The sequence below is a fragment of the Balaenoptera acutorostrata genome, chromosome 9, assembly GCF_949987535.1.
Source record: "Balaenoptera acutorostrata chromosome 9, mBalAcu1.1, whole genome shotgun sequence".
Lineage (NCBI taxonomy): Eukaryota > Metazoa > Chordata > Mammalia > Artiodactyla > Balaenopteridae > Balaenoptera > Balaenoptera acutorostrata.
Genome location: NC_080072.1, coordinates 73,246,364 through 73,261,420, shown reverse-complemented (window position 1 = coordinate 73,261,420; position 15,057 = coordinate 73,246,364). Strand labels below are relative to the sequence as shown.

The 15,057-nt window shown below is 44.4% G+C and overlaps 1 protein-coding gene across 5 annotated transcripts in view; it reads right to left on the bottom strand.

The window, feature by feature from the left end:
* Positions 1-15,057, bottom strand: part of AMOTL1 (angiomotin like 1) — a 164,136-nt gene that overhangs the window by 35,268 nt on the left and 113,811 nt on the right. For all 5 annotated transcript variants that reach the window (XM_057552091.1, XM_057552092.1, XM_057552093.1 and 2 more), the window contains 2 exons: positions 9,418-9,562; positions 8,161-8,250 (listed from right to left, as the gene is read on the bottom strand). In XM_057552091.1, coding sequence (XP_057408074.1) covers positions 8,161-8,250; positions 9,418-9,562 — 235 coding nt within the window. The remainder of the gene's footprint in view (positions 1-8,160; positions 8,251-9,417; positions 9,563-15,057) is intronic.

The following is a 15,057-nucleotide window of genomic DNA, read 5'->3' as shown; positions in this document are numbered from 1 at the left end:
GGGCTAAATAATTTGCAGTAAGACTTCTAGTACAAGAATTATTTATGTTCGCTTACTAAGCCTGGATTCTTCTCTGGGTAAAAATGTGAAATCTTTCATCACCCCCAGAGCCAACAGAGTTGACCTTTGGAGAAGGGGAAGGAAAAAACAAGAAAAAGGAGGTGTTCTTGTCATGGTCTTGCATTAAGCACCTAGGGGGCCTTGGACAAATCATCTAATCATCCTTGGTCACAGTTTCTTCTTTAACGAAGCATGGAGGCCATGCTAAATGAGCTCTAAAATCATGGGGAGTCCAACCCTGCCACCTCTTCCCACCTCCCTGGTACACAGGAAGTAGCTCTACAGAGTCAGGATGCCCTGGGTTCAAAACCTGTCTTCTCCACTTACCTGCCTGTATGACCATGAACAAGTTACTTAACCTTCCTTTGCCCCAGTTTCCTCATCTATTAAATACCTGTAACACCTACCTCACAGGGCTGCTTGGAGGATGAACAGAGACGGTGTACCTACAGAGGCTAGCACAGTGCTTGGCTCACAGTAAGTACTCAGTCCGTGGCGGCAGCTGTTACTGCCGTTAGATGACCTGAACCAGGACCTGAAGGCTAGATGACAAGGGAGCACCCCTGCAACTCCACCTGAAGATAAACTTTGAACCATTAGATCAACAGCCTCCGGAAACACTGTCACTCACAACGGCCATCAGATGGCCTTTTAATGAGCTCTGGTTCAGAGGACACGTGTATCGCTGGTAACCTTTCAGGTCCTTTCCAACCCTGATATATAAGATCTGCAGACATCATCTCACAGCAGGATGCTTATGGGAGGATTTATGGCCCTGCTGGGAGAGGCACCCCTGAGACCTCACTACCCAGGCAGTTACTAGCCGTGGCTAACCACAGAGCTGTCCTGCCCAGCCCTGTTTCCATCGTTAGCTAATTGTGGAGACCCACTGGGGTAACTAAGGTTTGTGACTGCATTTGTATGTGTCTCAGTTTATCTAATGTGAAATAATCACACTCACCCGATGAGGAATTAAGTAAAAGATGACTGTGGAACTCTCCCAGGAAAGAAAATAACAGTTATATCCTGATTTATAAATTAGGACAATTTACAAAATAAGACCTAAATACTTCTGAAGTTCTTTATTTTTCTTTATTCTCCTTTTGCTGGGGTTTCTTCTTTCCCTTTCTCTTCCATGACCAGTGCCTGGAGCAGAGGTTCACAGACTATGCCCTGCAGGCCAAATCCAGGCCACTTGTCCACGGCTCGTCTATGGCGGCTTTGGGGCTACAGGGACAGAGTTGAGTAGTTATGGCCCCCAAGCAGAGAATCATTTACATTCTGGCCCTTTACGGAAAGAGTTTGCTGACCTATGGCCTAGAACACTGCGCATGCATGGTAGGTAGCCAATAACTCTTTTTGAATACGTGATAATGGTCATCATTTCATTCAACATCCAATAAATGTTTATTAAATGCTTCTAAGCACCAGGCACTGTGCCAGCTTCTGAAACGCGGTGACCTGGGAATACGATGGTGAGGATGACAGTCAGGGTCCGTGCCCTCATGGTGTGGACAGTTTAGTAAGGGAAGAGAGAAAATGACCATCCAAACAGTTCCTTATTTGCAGTATGATGACTGTTTACAAAGGGAACAGGCTACTGGCAGAGTATATAAAAGGAAGACCGGATCCTATCTCAGGCAGCCTTCTCTGAATAACTGCCATTTAATTTGAGCCGAGACCTGAACGTGGATTTCTTGCCTCTGAACTGCCAGCGAAAGAGGGGTACCTGATGCCACATGAAATGCAAATGGGTTTCAGTCTGTTTTTCAGTCTGTACTTCCTCCATCCATCCGTCTAGCTACGAGTGCAAGGAACACAGATCGTACTGAAGTTCGAGACACTTGATTTTTCAATCCCCAAACAGGAATGCTAAGCAAATAAATAATTTAAAAACCAACAAGGTGAAAATCATAAGCCACGTTCACCTGTTAGACACTGGATATCAACACATGACCAAGAGACCATTCTGCCATCAGTTCTGGTTTTTTAAGCACGGAAAATCGGTCTAAACTGAGGAACATTACTTTTCACACTTGGGGAGAAGATTTGATGGAACATAAACAGATGCCCTGCAGCCTGGGTGCGCTGCTGGTTGTCATGGAGGTTTGAAGTTTCTTGGTGCTGCCTGTCAAGGTTGATCAAGCGGCTTAAGCACTCATATGCTCTGCCTTCCAAACCCAGCAAGGCTCGGCGGGCCACCCAGGCATTCTTTGGGAACACGGCCCATTGACCCCACCCTGAAAACTGGCAGGTCCTTTCAGAGAAGGTGGAGGAAGGTTGCAAAGGAGCAGGAAGAAGTGTTGCAGAATAAATGCGTGGTATAAAGTCTTCTTTGCATTTCCTATCACCGATTAGCCCGAAGATCTCTGCTGCCTAAATGGGGAGATTTATTCCTCTATTTCTTTAGAGGAAATGTAGGTACAGGGAGATTAAGCATCTAACTTCAGGTCACTGAACATGTCAGTGAGAGCCCAGGAACCAGAAGATACAGTAACTGATCCAACATTAGTTGCTTTAGCCCATGCCTACAAAACCTTTGCTTTTTAGAATCGCACAGTCCTACTAAATATAGACGTCATCTAAAAGATCATCTCCTTAAAAGGAGAATCATTAATTTAGGGCAAGAACATTTTCTTGGTTTAAGAGATGCACCTTGGCAGGCTTCGTGGACGATTCCTTCCCCTTTGCCCAGTAGCTGATCTGTGGTGTCTGGCATGGTCTATGGATTGGTTAGTGTGAAAATATGGCCAGCTGCTACAAAAACTTTCATATACCATAGCCAGCTCTCATCTCCAACATAACCATAGCAGAGTAAAGAGAAGGAGTCAGGGAACCAGAAGTCAACTATATTGTAGTATATAGCAGTCATTTTCATGAAAAAATACTACTGTTCCTCATAGTAGAAGATTTCCCTTACCTGGATATCTTCCTATTTGAAAAACCAAGGAAGGAAGGAAAGGGGGAAGGTAGAAGGCAAAAAAAAAAAAAAAAAATCAGGCATTTTTAAGTTGCTTCTTATTCTGAAGGTAGTTCATTAATAATTTCACCTAATAGCTTGAAATAACTGAGCAAAACCAGAGGTAGCTCCCAACATGACTGGGAGACATTGAGCTAAAAAGAACATTTTGATACTGATGCACCATGATGAGAATTTCAAGCCTGTTGTTACAGGGATTTCCCACTTTTACTCAGTCCCTCAATAAACATTTATTGAGTGCCAGGTACATAAAGATCCAAAGGGTTTTAATGAGGGTTGGGGACGGATGTTGGTAAAGAATGCCTATAGTTCTCTCACCTAGTGGAGGAGATCCATGCAAAGGAATGGTGCCCATAGAGAATGTAGGCAGAGTAGGTGCTTATAGTAGGGGTTTCCCACTGAGTCAGGAGCTGCAAGCACCAGCAGGCCCACAGAGGGGGAAGAAGCCCGGTGCATCCACGTGTGATAACATCTAACCTCTCCTTCCTACTGAAGCCTGATAGAAACCCACAACATGATGTAATGAAACCCAGTGAGGATTCAGAATAAGCTCCTTATGCTCTATGTAGGTCAACAGAATTAATGTTTATGTCATTGTAGTTTCTGCTTTGTGTTTCACACAAGCCCTTAGAGGAAATACAAAAACCAGAGGGATTTTCTTTTAGGAAATTATTTTTGTCTCTTTAATGTTCTATAAGAGACAGAAAATCAAAGTACCTAAGATAAAATTCAAGGGTAAGATGACGATTATAAGGTACATTGAAAATGGCAAGTTATTATTATTTTTAATGGAATGGTCCCACACTCTTTTTTGGTTCATTTTTAAACCCATGGGGATTATAAGGGAAATCAAATCCTATGAATTAGTCTTGACTGATTTACACCCATTACTTATTAATTTAAACAAATAAATGAATGTCCAAAAAACCTTTTTTTCTTGGACAGGGACATTTAACAAAAGCCAGAATCTGACTTACATAGACTTCAGTTTAATCGAATATGCTGAATCCATAGGGCCTAAAGAATCCTAAGGGGGTGGTGGTGGGGAGATGAGCTGATGGCCATCCTGTAACATGACTGGGTTTCATCCTGGAATAATACAAGTTTGCCAGAGCTGATCAGCTCCCCCTCCACTCAAGAATGTAAGAAGATCATCTGTGCCAGTCTAGTTTCCCCGCATCTAATATTTTATTTTTGGCTTTCTGACCTACTAGTGATGGAAATTCTGCAGAGTTACCAATTTTCAGAAAGAAACAGTTAAAACGTTTCACTTATTTAGAAGACAGAGCTAAGAATGATGACAGACATTCCCAGGGCACTGTGTTTAGTGGACAGTGGCCTGTGTTTGGTGTGTGTGTGTGTGTGTGTGTGTGTGTGTGTACACAAGCACGCACACATACATGTGACAAATAAGTGAATGGGAAAACTAGGAATCTCAGTAAGTTAAAAAAGCTAAAGGACCAAGAAGTCCCAGTTTCCCTCAGTCAGATCAGAAAGGAAATTGGCTAGATGCTCTGTTTTTAAGGAGCAATTTGGCTGCAAACATATTTGGAAAAACAAATAAGTAAAACCAGAAAACACACGCACACATTTTTGAATTCCTCCAAAGAGAAAAACACAACGCCATGAGGTGATAGGGAAAAACACTCCTCAGACTCATCAAATTCCTAAGCACTTCATTCAGCAAGATTTTTAATACAGACAAATCTCATGTCCGAGAGGAGCACGATTATCGCCCTATTGAATGTTCATTTCAACCTGTAGAGCTAAGTGGTAATGACCAAGGCAGTCCTTCCAGGCCTTCATCAGGCTCCAACTAAAGAGCAGAATTCTGTTTCTTTAAAGAAAAACTACTCTGGGCAGCAGGGAAATTTAGAAATCATGCCAGGAAGGATGTTCCCCTTCCGTTAGCTGAGAGTTTACAGAAGTCCTCCTGACCGCTCATGCTTCAAGAGTGCCTTGGGTGTTCTTGGACCTGGATTCCGAGCTTCAACTTGAACACCGAGCAAAAAAGTCAAACATGTTATTATTTCCTTTCCTTCTAACTTTTCCACTGGCCAAGGTGGTTGTCAGGGGCTTCCCACCGTAGCCTTAGCTCCTGGTAGGCATGATCCAGAGAAGACACTACTATTTGCTATGCAGTCCGACTTGCCTTTCTCTTAGCCAAGCATTAGAACCTCAAAAGACTCATTTGAAAAGGAGTAAAATAGATAGCTAGTGGGAAGCAACCGCATAGCACAGGGAGATCAGCTCTGTGCTGTGTGACCACCTAGAGGGGTGGGATAGGGAGGGTGGGAGGGAGGGAGATGCAAGAGGGAAGAGATATGGGGATATATGTATATGTATAACTGATTCACTTTGTTATAAAGCAGAAACTAACACACCATTGTAAAGCAATTATACTCCAATAAAGATGTTAAAAAAAAAAGAAGGATGGCTCCTCTCGAGTGCCCAATGTTTATAATTATGATTACTAGGCACTGAAAAGTACTCTTACAATAGAGCTTCTAAAAAACTATACAGATAACTGAACACATTAATAATTGCGAAGAGAGATAGTCATTTGTGCCTGCTATTCTGTGCCCATGTGCTAAAAGGAAAGCCTGACAGAGAGCACCACCCATCACCAGCCTCCAGGGTACATCTGCACCTTTGTTATTACACCTGCTCACTTAGCTATGGGCATGAGATGACTCAACATGCTCAAACCTTCACTGGTTACTTAATCCCAACTCCTCCTGCTCCTCCTGCTTTTTATTGGTAAGGGATGATCATACATCTAGTGGCTCTAGTCACACTCTTTTCTCTCTCTCTCACTGTCATTTTTCAATTGGTCAGCAAGTCCTACTAATTTGTCACTTGTTTATCTGTCTCCTACCCTCCACTACTACTTCTGTCTTAGTTCAGGACCTCTACCTCTCTTGCCCAGATACTAAAATATCTGTTAACTAGTCTCCTTGCCTACAGGTTAGTTCTTCATGAATTTCTCTTCTTCTGTGCCTCCCTAATTAGCTTTTAAAATATAAGCCTTGCAAACAATGAAATCATAAACATACTTGAAGAAAACATAGGTGAATATGTTTATAATTTTGGAGTGGAAAAAGCATTTCTAAGTATGACATAAAACCTAGAAGGCATAAATACAGTCACTTGAAAAATCTTCTGTAAGATAAAGAACACTATATTCAAAGATAAAAAAAACAACTGGGGAAAATATCTGCACTATATTTGGCAGAGGACATGCTAATTTCCTTCATATACAAAGAGTTCTTCCAATTCACTAAGAAAAAAACCTATTGTAAATTTGAAATAACATCTCAAGTCCATCTCTTGGCTACACCAGGAGACGAAAAGCTAATGCAAATAATTATAAAGCTGTGAGGAAGGCACAACGTGTCCTGAAAAGACCAGGTACTGAAAAATTGGTTAGATATCACTGTTAGCAAACCTGCTTCAAATGTCCTGCCAAGATGCAATTACATCACATGTCACCACTGAGGCACATTTCAGCAGTTGAAAAATGCCCCTAGACTCTCTTGTTTATGCCTCTGGAACACAGCAGCGTATGTCTGCACAGAACAAATCATTCCCTATAAAGCTGGAAGGGCCTCTTTGCCTACGTTATTGATGTTTTAGTTTTGAGCCAGAAGGTTAAAATCTTTGGGAACATTTCTGAACTTACACGACACCAAAACCTATTAGTCCATTAGCACAGCCTAGGCTGGGAGGTTACAGCAAATGCCCATCAGATGAAACTCACTGACATTTCCATTTTGACCCAAACTAAGTGACAAAATAATATCCCCTGACAAGAAGGCAGAGTATCAGCAAAGTGACATCACTGACATAACTGCCACAAAGATACTTACTCTACCTAAGCACACGATCACCCAAAATTAAGGTGTCAAAGTCCTAAGTGCAAATAGTACAGATGACTCATTTTTCAAATGAAATCTCAGATGAAATGGTAAATCTACTGCACCCATGAGAAGAAATAACTTTTGTTCGGAAAGTGAATAATTCAAGATGCTGATATATATAGCTTTGTATGTGAGTCTGGAGCACGGGCCAATTCACCTAACTGCAAGACTGCAAAGGAATCTGATGCAAAAGCCCAAGACTGTATTAGTGTCCATTTGTGAAAATAGAATTTTAAAAATGAACCTGAGACTCAAACTGGAGTGCAATCATGAGTAAATCTTGGAAAAACAAAGGAGCTTAACCCCAACGAATAGTACTGGAAATTAGAAAGTTTAACCAATTGTTTCCCAGCCTTGAAAATGTAGAGCTGTGTTGAGGGACCCAGGCATCAGAATACCACCATTATACAATGGATGGCCAGAGTCTGAGCACAGGACTTTTTGTTGTTCAAACTGTCTTTAGTTCGTGAGCACTTAACTCACAATGTTGTTGAGAATTATGACAGAGAAATGAATTCAGTTTTCTAAACAGCTTCCCAAAAAAGCCAGTTGGAATTTTACATTTCTGACTTGGACAGTGAATGAATGTGCAGAAATTCGAACCTTAATCGATGGTTTCTCAAAACCCACTTGCTTCTATCATTTGTCTCTGGTGAAATTAATAGAATATTCTCCCAACAAATCTCGAGGCACAGGAAGCCATTTTATTCCTGGCTGAAATGGGCTCAATGGTTTGCAAGCGAGGATCACCTACTGAGACACGTGCTGGGAACATTTAGGTGGCTTCATGATGCCAGCGGCAGCCAGTCCAGAACTGCTCAACCTAGGCACACACAGAATGTGACTAAAGAGCAAATCCCACCACAGGCTTCCTTCCCTTTCCATGGGGAAAAAGAACTGTGCCTTAGTCCGAGTGGCGAGTGCCAGGAAGTACTCTATAATACCCACGGAGGGCATTAGGGAGAAACAGAAACTGTAGGTAAGGAGGTCGGAATACACGTTACTGAAATAATACACATCAACCTTGGCTTTGTCTCTGGCAGACCTAGGTGGGTCTCATCTTCAGCCTAACAGCTTATATGTTAAATTAACAAACAAAAAGCAAGCAGCACAAAACTTACTTAAAACTAACAGGGTTCTTTCCTCAGGCCCCCAGTTTTTAGAACTACCCAGTTGGGATAGGTAAGCATGGAGACTCACTCTGGGAAGCGTAAAGCCCCTCGGCCGCTCTGTCTTCGTGTCCGTCATACTCCCTGCTGGACAGCTGCCTGTTGGCAGTCTCCAGTCGATCTGTGCACAGAGAGGAAACGATTACAAAGAAATGCACGTGCATTTAAGTCATCCTCCAACAGGCAAATGACCTGGGTGCTGAGAGATGCCCAGGGAGGAGCCCCAAATTGAACAACTCTTGTGGGGGAACAAGATGCTCCAGAACATCAAAAGGAAAAGTCCTTAGACGCCACGCTGTGCCTTTATGCAATCTAATGCCAAGGTGTGCACCAGTGCCAGGCAGAGAAGAACAGGTTCCTGCAAGGCCAGCAGAGTCCTCGAAAAGGGGTTGAGTCCCCTTGGCCTCAAACCCAGCCCTCCTCTAACCTTGACCATCAGCCCCCTATAGCTGGGAAGCAAAAAATTAAAAATAACAATTAAATAAATACCAGGAAACAAGTCAAGATGACCTAATGGATGAAGATTCTACTCAGTGAGTTCTAGGTTTGCTCATGCCATTTGGTCAATCTTCATCTATTCAATTAAATAATTCAGCCTAACAAGTCTTTATTGAGCTTACATAATACCCACGACTAAAGGGTTTGCAGTAATAAAAAAAAAAAAGGTAGGTTCCAGCTACAGACTGCCAGTACACTGAGTCTTTTGACACGAGGGAACTGAAAAATGGCTTGGCTGACTGAAAGTGAAGTATAATTTCATGGGTCAGATCATTCTGCATGTTGGAGGTTGCCAAGATCCTGTAACAGGGGGCCCATAGCTTTCAGGAAGTTGATATATATCTACTCTTTTCACAACTGTGGGGTTTTTTTTTTCTCCAAGAGGGACATGTGTCTAACTCTGCCTTCTACACTGTACATCAAGCAAGTGTTAACTGTTGGCTTTCAAAGAATGCAACTAAATGCCTCAGCTTGATGTGGCAAGGGTTGTGCATGGAACATTGGTCTTTTCAGACATTCCCATTCACAACAGAAGTCACGTTAAGTACTTTTAAAGCAAGAAGGAGTTGCACACATACTCCCTCCCTGTCAGGGACTCGTGCATAGAGGTTGTCACTTCTCAGGCTCAGTGCTGCAACCTACAACGTGAAAAGAACACTTCTGCTCTCTGGTGCCCCTTTCCCAGGGGGTTGGGATTTACAAGGTTATGTAACATAACTTGGACCTGAAGTCAGGCTGTCAGCAACACGGGGCGTTTAGGGTAGAGAAAACATGAGTGAACTTGACATGCCTCGGAGGTCTCTGTTGAAATCATGGAGCCTTCGAATCTCGCCTTCGAGTTTGTTTCTCATCGCCTTGTCCAGCGACTCTCGCTTGGTGGTAGACTTGACCAGGCTCTCATAGGCTTCCGAGATTCTCTGAAGTTCTTTTTCAAACTGAAAGAAAGAAGCAGCACGAAAGTGAGACTTCTGACATTCCCACCCATGCCTTGGCTATGCTGATTCTTCGATGCTCCGGCTGTGAAGGCTGTATCTGCAATGCAGCCTTTCTGTGTCTTAAGTTTGTGTTCCAAATCCTGCAACCGACTCCACCCCCCCCCCCATCTGTTTCCCAGGGCCACATTAGGATCCTGTGAATTACAGACTCACAAGTCTGGTGGGACCATCTGATGTCACCTGGTAATAGTCTCTTGGTACAAATATCAGGAAGGGGTGAATTTAAACATAACTTAGGACTGCCCTGGTGGCGCAATGGTTAAGAATCCACCTGCCAACGCAGGGGACACGGGTTTGAGCTCTGGTCCGGGAAGATCCCAATTGGTGCGGAGCAATTAAGCCCGCGAGCCACAACCACTGAGCCTGCGCTCTAGAGCCCGCAAGCCACAACTACTGAGCCATGTGCCACAACTACTGAAGCCCGCGTGCCTAGAGCCCGTGCTCCACAACAAGAGAAGCCACCACAATGAGAAGCCCGCGCACTGCAACGAAGAGTAGTCCCCGCTTGATGCAACTAGAGAAAGCCCGCGTGCAGCAGCAAAGACCCAACACAGCCAAAAACTAAAATAAAGTAAAATATAATGTTTAAAAAAATAATAAACATAAAATAAACATAACTTAAACCGCTTATATTAAGTATGGCAATTTACAACTGTTATTATTTTTCCTAGTTAATGTGAGGAAAATATTAAAGTACGGGAAAACTAAAGGATCACAAGTAGAACCCTAATTTCCTGACTCCAAGTACAGTGCTCTCCTGAGACCCTCCTACCCATCCCCAAAGGAACATAAAATCCACACGAAGAGAGGTTTCATCGCTCAGCCTTGTTATCCCTTTGTCTATGAAATTATCTATATAAAGGACTAATGGATTTGTATCTAACTGTAAACCATAGAAAACCTCTTTATATGTGGGAGTTGAAAGACATGGGATAAAAAACCAATTTTTTTTTTTTTTTGTATTTCACGAAATCAAGAGCTGTAACTGGGAGAGCCTTTAATCTACGGCATATATAAATCTATAACAAGTAGCTATAACTGATAGAACAGGAGTCTAACATAATAGCACGTTTTAAAGTAGAAATTAATAAATCCCATTTTATTGTTGTATAACATAAATGCAGGAGAAAGGGGAAAGAGTACCTGCAAACGTGGCTACCAAAAGTTGGAATCAGAGGCAAAGTGGCAGGGTTGAGAACATCAGCGCCTCTCCCTGGGCACCAAGAGACCTGCACCGTGTTTTGGTCCCTCCACGGAGAGCTATGTCACCATAAGGCAGACACCTCGACTGCCGGAACTCCAATTGCCCAGATCAAAAAGTCCCTGCTGAGACTCCTATAAGTAATACATACCCTAACAGATACCTATTGCACACTTACTATGTGTCTGTGTGCCGAGGAAACAGATATAAGACAATTCCTGGTCTTTAGGGTCTCACAGCCTAGAGCTGGACTGTATGCAGATACATATTCTTCTACAGTGCAATGTGACAGGGGTGTGGTGATTTAATGCTATGGTAACCTAGAGACAAAGTTATTAATTTTGCAGGGGTGAGAAGGGGTTTCTATAAAAAAGATTCCAGAGAAAATGCCATTTTAAATGAGTCCTGAGGGATGAACAGGAATTTGCCAAGCAGAGAAGAAAAGGCCAAAGGGCTTTGGCATTCTTGGCAGAAGACAGGGCGTGAGCCAAGACAGAACCACGAAGGGAAGTGCATGTCTCTGACACGACAGGTCATCTGGGGATGACAGCAAGGGGCAAGTGGCAGGAGCAAGCGCCATAAGGAAGGACTTTACGGACAGAGGTAATTGTGGGGTGGGGGGGGAGAGCTTGGGGAGGGGAGAGCCGCATAAATCGCACCTGAGGTTTTATGGAGATCATATTAAAGGATGGGGTTGCAGGGTGGGTGTAGGGAGAGAAGGCAGGAGAAAGGAGTCCAAGTAAGAAGCGGACATAAACAGCTTAATGACAGGACAAGGGCATGAACCCAGATAACTAAAAGGACAAATTCCAAAGACACTGAAGAGTAGAATCAATAGGTCTCCGTGACTGTTCTGGACGGTAAGGGAGAAAGAACATTCATAGCTTAGAAGACAGAGTAACAAGACTTAACCAAGATAAATGATAAGAGAAACAGGTTTACCAAAACCAAAAGTCTGGTTTTGGAGATACCATGTCTGAAGTGCCTGCAGAACAGTTAGCAGGAAAGAGACAGGTCCGAAAGTCAGGTGGGCATTTGTTTCACTGTGCATAGATGACAGATGAAGTCACAAAGTGAGACCACTTAGGGAGATCAACAGACGATCAGAGGGCCAAGGACGGGAGCGCTGACACTGCAGGAGAAGGCAAGGCAGGAGAACCCAAGAGAGAGACTGATGCCAGGGGTGCCATTGCAGCCGGGAAGCCAAAAACTTCAAGAAGGAGACCGAATGTGGTCAATGCCCCGGAGGTTACAGACGGAGCCAAGACACACCTGAGAAGAGGTGGGTGAAGAGGCTGGAGGACATCAGGCCTTCTACTCAGTGGCCTCCAACCAGGGAGGGGCCCAACACCAAGGCTCCCTTCGGCACCAGGGGATGCTCCCAAAGGCCTCCTCATAGCACAGTTGGTTGTTCCACAGTCCCCTCATTTCTACAAGGCCTTTCTATCTCTTCTAAAGATAACATGAACGATTGGTCACGTGGCAGCAGAAAGAACAGCATGTCCTGAATCCTGTTCACAGCCCTACCGCAAATTATGCTCCTTCCTTTTAATTTTGTTTTCAAAAGAGATGGTTCCAAAACATACCACCATTTCTACGTTAATTCCATCTGTAAAAGGTGGCCTTTGTGTTTGGACAGTTGGACCATCCCCATCTAGACCGAAGGCATCACCTAGTCCCCAAGGAAGCTGAGGGCACCAGAAACCCTGAGGGGTCCACCGTGAGACAGTGCTCATGCTTCAAGCCCAGGGCAACTAGGATGCCTTCCTCAACTAGGTCTCCCATAGGAACTTCCCTCCATCTGATGTCACATACTTTCATCTGTTGTATTCACCTGACTGGAATTCTGATGCATTTTGTGTCTCTGATTTGACTGTCAGCTACTTGAGGGCAGAAACAGTCCCTACAGCCCTAGACCTGTGCCTTCTTATGACAAAAGTACTGACAGTTTACTCAATCTTTATATTTATAACTCCTAAAGACAGACTTGGACATTGATAAAACTACACCTGGTTGTGGATTCTTTCCTTTCATGAAAAGAACTTCCGTCCGCGCGCTATAAAGGGAAACTGCAGCGTCCCCGAGACAGCGTAGTTTACCGTCTCAGATACTCAGGCAGACAGGAACTGGGACAGGGTTATGTACTTGTAGTTACCAAGAGAGAAAGGGCAAGGGTCATAGTTCTGGACAATGTATTTCCTGTAAGAAGCGATACCTGTCGTGGTGGAGACAGATGAGTCTCCTTCAGTGTGACCGGAGAGGACAGAAGTACGACTAAACGCAGCAAGTTAATGAGATGAGACAACGATTCAACATATGGGAGAATTTCCTAACTACCTTTCCCAAAAGTCTAACCAGTAGTGAGCTTCTCTTTTCTAGCAACATTCAAGTAAAAAATGAACAACTTCTTTTCCGAGACATGAAGCAAGGGCTTCTAAGGGGTGGGAAACTGGACTAGAATTATTTTAATAATTTTTAGTCTAAAGCTCTACAGTTTCTGACTGCACACTCCTTCAGAAGGAGAACCACACCCTCTTCTTCATATCGGCAGCTCCAGAACATCTTAAGTTCCCCTTGAGGTGTGTTAGAGGTGAAGGGAGGTGGAGAGGCTGCCTTTGATGTACACATATCTGGGCCAGTTCATAGTCTGACGATGATCGTGTGAAGAGGATACTGGGTTTGCCTCCACAGCTCCCATCCTGCCTTCCAGCCTAGACATCAGGAAGCTCTTAGGACAGGCTTGCAAGATCCCCTGAAATCACATGGAGAAGCATTCCCTGGCCCAGAAACAGAACTACGAGCAGAGGGGAAAGCCTCACACAGCTTTCACTGGCATTGCTGCCATGAAGCAAATGCACAAAAAAGTGTCCGGAGAAAATCTCAGCCCTTCCCAGTTCTAGAAACTGGCTTGTTCCCTGACACCTTCACATGCACAGCTCAGGGACCTACAGAATCGAAGACAGGCCTGCCATCCAAGCCTCAGACTGCCCGATCACAGCCACCGCTGTTTCGCTGACAGAAGAAGAGGGTCTTTGCTAAAGCAAGCCCGGGGGAACGGTAAACATGGCGCCCTTTCCCTTCAAACGTCCATCTCCACCCTGATGGCTTCCGAGGCCAACCAGCTCATAGTCTGGTCCAGCTGGAAATTCCATCCATGAACTATGTTTCAGGGAAACTGGGAGGAAAAAGAAGCAAAATGAGTGACCAAAAGGAAATAATGAAAAACCACTGCTCTTTCTGGGGGTCCCCAGCCATCATTCCAACACTACCAGGGATAATCACTGCCTTGTGCCTCTCTGGAAACAGGGTCTTCGTTTCCAGGCGGTACTTTGGCAGCCTCTGAGTTTAGTCGTTGTTTCCTGCTGTGTTCCTGGCTCAGTGCACGCAGGCTGAGCACTGCAATTAAAAATTCATCTATTTTTGGTTCTGCCCTGACGATGAATCTCTGCGAGTGCCCCCGAAGCCGTGAGAAAGGATTCTAGGTTGGATGTTCCTGCCGGCACTGGGCAAGCACACCCTACGGCGCAGCACCGTGGTTCCACCCAAAGCGGGGGTCAGCATCCCCAAGGAGTAAAGTCACCTCATTGGACAGGCCTCTCCCTAGACCTGAGGCTGAAATAAGCAGCTGCTGAGACACAGCGGAGCCGTGAGGCCTGGACTAGGATGACCTCGGGAACACAAGCCTTCAACCGTCAAGTCACGATTTCACGCCGCTCTCTGTCTCTTGGCCCTAGCTGCTGAGAAGAGCTGCGGAACTTAGTGATAAATATGGCAAGTATCCATCAAAACCTGAGTTTTCAAATTGACAATTCCAGTTCGACATATGACAGGTTAATGAAATATAATATTTATGGAACCATTCATAACATTCAAGGGACTGAAGGAGTCTGGGAATCCAGAAGGGACACAGCTTTTGATTTTTCTCCTTAAGTCATCAAAATGCTTTTGGTCACAAAGTTTAAGAGTCATCCCCGGGCTTCCCTGGTGGCACAGTGGTTAAGAATCCGCCTACCAATGCAGGGGACACAGGTTCGAGCCCTGGTCCGGGAGGATCCCACATGCCGCGGAGCAACTAAGCCCGTGCACCACAGCTACTGAGCCTGCGCTCTAGAGCCCGAGAGTCACAACTACTGAGCCCGCGAGCCACAACTACTGAAGCCCGTGCGCCTAGAGCCTGTGCTCCACAACAAGAGAAGCCTCCGCAATGAGAAGCCCGCGCACCACAACGAAGTGT